The sequence below is a fragment of the Littorina saxatilis genome, linkage group LG16, assembly GCF_037325665.1.
Source record: "Littorina saxatilis isolate snail1 linkage group LG16, US_GU_Lsax_2.0, whole genome shotgun sequence".
In the NCBI taxonomy this organism is placed as follows: Eukaryota; Metazoa; Mollusca; class Gastropoda; order Littorinimorpha; family Littorinidae; genus Littorina; species Littorina saxatilis.
The window spans coordinates 52,326,083-52,331,082 of NC_090260.1; the positions used below are offsets into that span (position 1 = coordinate 52,326,083).

Genomic DNA, 5,000 nt, shown 5'->3' on the forward strand with positions numbered 1-5,000 from the left:
CACACACACACACACACACACACACGCGCACTAACACTAACACCAACACATACACACGGCGAGACGGACAATATTCAGAAGTCTGATCAAGAAGTGGAGGAAGGACATTGGGACGTCAGGACCGAAACAACGCAGCTGATTGTTACAAACGATTGCCGATAAGAGGAACCTCGTCTTTGTTCCAGCCGTCAAGGACGGACACTAATCAGTGTTGTTGGTTTTTTATTTTTATTTTTTTTTTTTTGTTTTTTTTTTCGTCTTTACATTTGTTCCCTTGTCCCGTTGTGCTCTCACGCCGCCCCGTCCCTGCACTCGCTGCTCCAACCACCTCTGAATTTCGTTCCGCTGCCAGACTCGTCGACACTAATCAGTGTTAAAGCTAAGTAGGGTGGGCGTGTTAGTGAGCAGGCGTTACAAAATGGCAGTGATGAGTCGATCACGTCTCGTTTACGGTAATCGATGAGCCTGGGCATTGTCCTCATTGTAGGCGGCGCCTTTGATCCGCGTTTCAGAGGCCCGAATCCGGACCGGAACGGACACGGCTGAACAGTATGTGCAGACTCAAAAAAGGTATACCTGTCCCAACCCGTGTCACACTGTGCATGTGGCACATAAAATATCTCGGCTGAGGCTGATAACACCTTGGTAGCGCGACTCTGTTGCTTTGAGTTTTCCGCTGTGAGGAATCGACCGGAATTTTGAAGCGATGGGACAATGAAATAATTAAATATAAAAAAATAAAAATAACAAGAAGTTCCTCGGAGGTAGGAAAAACACCCCCGTTGGTCAAAGGGAAATAACCATTCTCACTGCACCCATTCTCACTGCCACCAACTGAGAAGGTTATTTCCCTTTGACCATTAATATGTTTCTCTATAAGTCCTTGTAGAATCTTAATCCACCAATAACTCCCTAACCGTGTGTTTGACTGGTCCCAAGTTTTGGAAGGACCGTCTCAGGAATGTATAGAACCTGTTCACCAAGTTTGGTGACGATCGGTCCGTTCATTCTTGAGATCTATATGCGAACACAAACACACAAACACACAAACAAACAAACAAACAAACACATCGACCGAAACCTATACACACCCCTATACCGGGGGTGTAAAAACGAGACCAGCAGCAGTAGCGACAACAGCAGCAGCAACAACAGCAACAGCAACAACAACAACAACAACGCCAACACCAACACAACAACAACAACCAACAACAACAACAACAACAGCAACGGCAACAATACCAACAATAACAACAACACCACCACCACCACCACCAACAACAACAACAACAACAACAACAACAACAACAACAACAACATGGAGCAAACAACAACATGGAGCAACATAAAAATAAAAAAATGGTTGAAAAGAAAAGAAAGAAAAGAAAGAAAGGAAAAAAGAGCAGACGAAACATTCCTGGATGTCTCGTTATTTATTCATGTTGTAGTTTACACGAAACACAGACTGGCGTAGCTAAACTTACAACAGGCTATTTCTACAACTTCACCGCCGACAACAAACTGTCGTTTTTCTGATATCTGGCATACGTTTGTGTGTGTGTGCACGCACGCGCATGCGTGTGTGTGTGTGTGTGCGGTGTGTCTGTGTGTGTGTGTGTATGTGTGTGTGTGTGTATATGTCTGTGTGTGCGCGCGTGCGTGTGTGTGTGTGTGTGTCTGTGTGTGTGTATGTCTGTGTGTCAACAGGTGTATATGTGTTGGAATGCGCATGCACGCTAGCAGACACAACGACAGTATTTGTTGTCATATAAACACAATAACTGACCACAGCAGGGACACACACAGGGAATGGGAGTTAACACTCGATACGAAAGTACAAAAATATCAAATGAAAGAAATCCTCTTTCCAACAAGGTTCAGTGTGTGAATAAGCCCATAGGCCCTCTTCTCTCTACAGTAATCTGAGTATCGTGAAGTCGAGAACACACAACAACAACATAGACGGCATCAGACTTGCGTCTAAAACATTACGTTTTTGGCTTCATGTTTGAGTTGAAAGGATAATATTGAACAAATCACAGTACCTCAACAATGAAACGTTAAGGAAAGGACTATCACACAATCATTTTGTATATATATATATATATATATGACAACTATTTTTCTTCCAGTGTAAACGATTATGAATAACAATCGGGAGGTCGTGAGTTCGAATCCCGGTCGCTGCCGCCTGGTGGGTTAAAAGTGGAGAGTGGAGATTTTTCCGATCTCCCAGGTCAACTTCTGTGCAGACCTGCTAGTGACTTAACCCCCTTCGTGTGTACACGCAAGCACAAGACCAAGTGCGCACGGAAAAGATCCTGTAATCCACGTCGGAGTTCGGTGGGTTGTGGAAACACGAAAATACCCAGCATGCCTACCCAACGAAAGCGGAGTGAAGCTGACTAAGCTCTCAGGGTATAGTGTGGCGAACCCAAATGGGCAAACGAGCTCACACGTCATCAGAATTTCTGGAACGCTGAAGAAGAAGAAGAAGAATAACGTTACAGTCCAGTGTTAAACAAGGGCTAAGTCTATCCATCAACTTTGTCAAGGAACAAAAGATCTGAAACCTGGTACTGTTGAACTTTATCGTTGTAAATTCAAAGCCCACAATCCAGTGGCGTTATTGACTTATATTTGAAACAAATAATTTGTCTCAAAGCAAAGACTATTTTCAGTGTAATTAATTGACGGAGTGAGAGTTAACATTGACAGGATGCTCTCTGGAAGGAGGACATCGTTAACATTGACAGGATGCTCTCTGGAAAGAGGACATTGTTAACATTGACAGGATGCTCTCTGGAAGGAGGACATCTTTAAGTTCATTAATCACGTGAACAAATAAACATTATCAACAATATTTGATGGAAAGAAAGTACACGAAATTGAACCTTTAACAGTCACACAATGTAATGGCAATGTGCACAACAATAGCACAACAGATATTCCAGAGATTTAGATCACACTACGTGTAGCCAAGACGGGAACGTGTACGTGTAGCAATAAGCCTCCATGTATGTTTAACGTCATCAAATTGAGCTTTTACGTCACGCGTTTTCCATGATCTACATCTTGCTTTTTGTTCGTAACGATTAGAGAAGGCATTTCCTCACACGAATTAGTCAGAGGGAATCGTACCATTTTCCCCCCAAAACTAATTCTACGTCGCTTTCAGGCAAATGCGTGTTGCGTATACACAAACCACAGCAGTGAGACGTGTCAGATATAACGTTGGGCGGGCTTTCGTTCGTTAAAGTGCCCGTCTGCGATTATATCGTCTGTTTCGCATTATTCAGTTCTATTTGTGTAGAATCTGGACCAAGTGTCTAGAACGTGTGACGTCATAGCTACACGTACCGGTACCCGTCTTGGCTACATCTAGATCTCCCTAGTAATCACACAACATCTGTCAACACTCCCCTGTACAATCCTATCAGTGTGACCGGGTTTTAAGGGTACCTTCGTGTAAAACAACTTGTAAAAGCATCACAGATCTATCCAGGTTTTGTCATGGGACGAAAGCATCCTTCCATGTTAACACATACCAACACGCAACAGTCTCACTCCTTTCTGTGTAGAGTACACATACCGATTGTTCGTTTGTTCTGTCTTACAAATTCAGTTCGTAACTGACATATTTTTCAACTGCAAAAAGTATTCAGCATATACATTCCGCACAGAAGCAGCCGCATTGTAATGTTTAACGTGATGGGTGGGGCATGTCTTCCGCATGGAGAAGCATCGCATGCCCAGACGCCTGCTGTGTGGGGAACTTTCATGTGGCACGTGACATCAAGGTTGACCATGGAAACGGTCGTAGACTCGCTCAAAGCAAACCTCCACCGGTGCAAGATCACGCCATAGGAGCTGGAGAGGTATCGCGCTAGCGAGCTCTAGTCCGCGAAGCTTCTGTCGACTTTGAGTAGGCCCGTTGTCAGAAAATCATTTGCTTTTAAGAGTACGCTCATAAGCCTAGCTTGTTGTGCTCCATGTTCCTTATTTCATGTACGCGGTAATAGTACCAATGGAATTTATTGAATAAACTTGTTTAAACCAAGCAACGCCACAACGCAACACCGGCAGTGACCACAACGACAGACTGCCAGTGCCCCCACTGCTTCATACTCTGCGCCCCCAGACTGAGCTTACAGAGCCAATTCCGAGTACACCGATTAGTTGCAGAACGCAACAGTCTTTTTTGGACCCGAAGGACAACTGCCATGTAAGCGGTGGTACATCTTTCGCGCATGTAAAAGCCTAAAGCCCACCTGTGAATGTTTACACGCTAGCTGACTCGGGGAGGCAATTCAGTCTCTCCAACAAAACGAGCAGGGCGTCAGTCAAACACGATCAACTGTATCAATGTACACATTCACAACAAGACGCCACACGGGTGTACTTGGCGTGTGTACAGACGGTCTGTTGATGGAAATCGGATTCCTCTCTTGTATATTCAGTTCTATTTACAAACTGTACAACATTTAGATGGAGAAAGAAAAACTCGAGAGAAAAAAAAAACTCTGGTCCAAACACCGTCATTCACTCGTTGTGCGTCCGCTTGACGTGCCATGGGGTCACACTGCGCACATCGAAACCAGTCACGCGACTTCACGTGGTGCCACGTGACCCTCTGGATTTGAATATCGTCAGGTGAGGTTGTTTTGCAGCCAATCAGATATCTTCTTGTAGTTGAGCCTTTTCCAGTCTATATTGGCCCTGTGAGAAAGATAGCAATGTACACAATTGAGCAGATTCAGTGCGCCGAACGCTGAAGAAGAAGAAGAAGAAGAAGAGCAGATTCAGCGCATCGTGTATTTAGAATCCCATATCTCATATCATCTCATGTGGCATTTTATCGTACCTTATCTGATCTTGCATGTTATCTTATATTATCTTATCTTATGTAGCGTAAACTCTTATCTTAACTAGAATGAGGGCCTACATCAGTTTTGAATGTCAATGCACCTTGTTTTCTTTTAAGTTAACTTGAATCATGA

General features: G+C 43.9%; 1 protein-coding gene across 1 annotated transcript in view; it reads right to left on the reverse strand.

The window, feature by feature from the left end:
• Nucleotides 1-1,418: 1,418 nt before the first annotated feature.
• The window catches only part of LOC138951219 (aminopeptidase N-like), a 123,838-nt gene continuing 120,256 nt past the window's right edge, over nucleotides 1,419-5,000 (reverse strand). Inside the window, exon 22 of the mRNA XM_070322882.1 lies at nucleotides 1,419-4,719. Coding sequence (XP_070178983.1) covers nucleotides 4,650-4,719 — 70 coding nt within the window. The 3' untranslated portion in view covers nucleotides 1,419-4,649. The remainder of the gene's footprint in view (nucleotides 4,720-5,000) is intronic.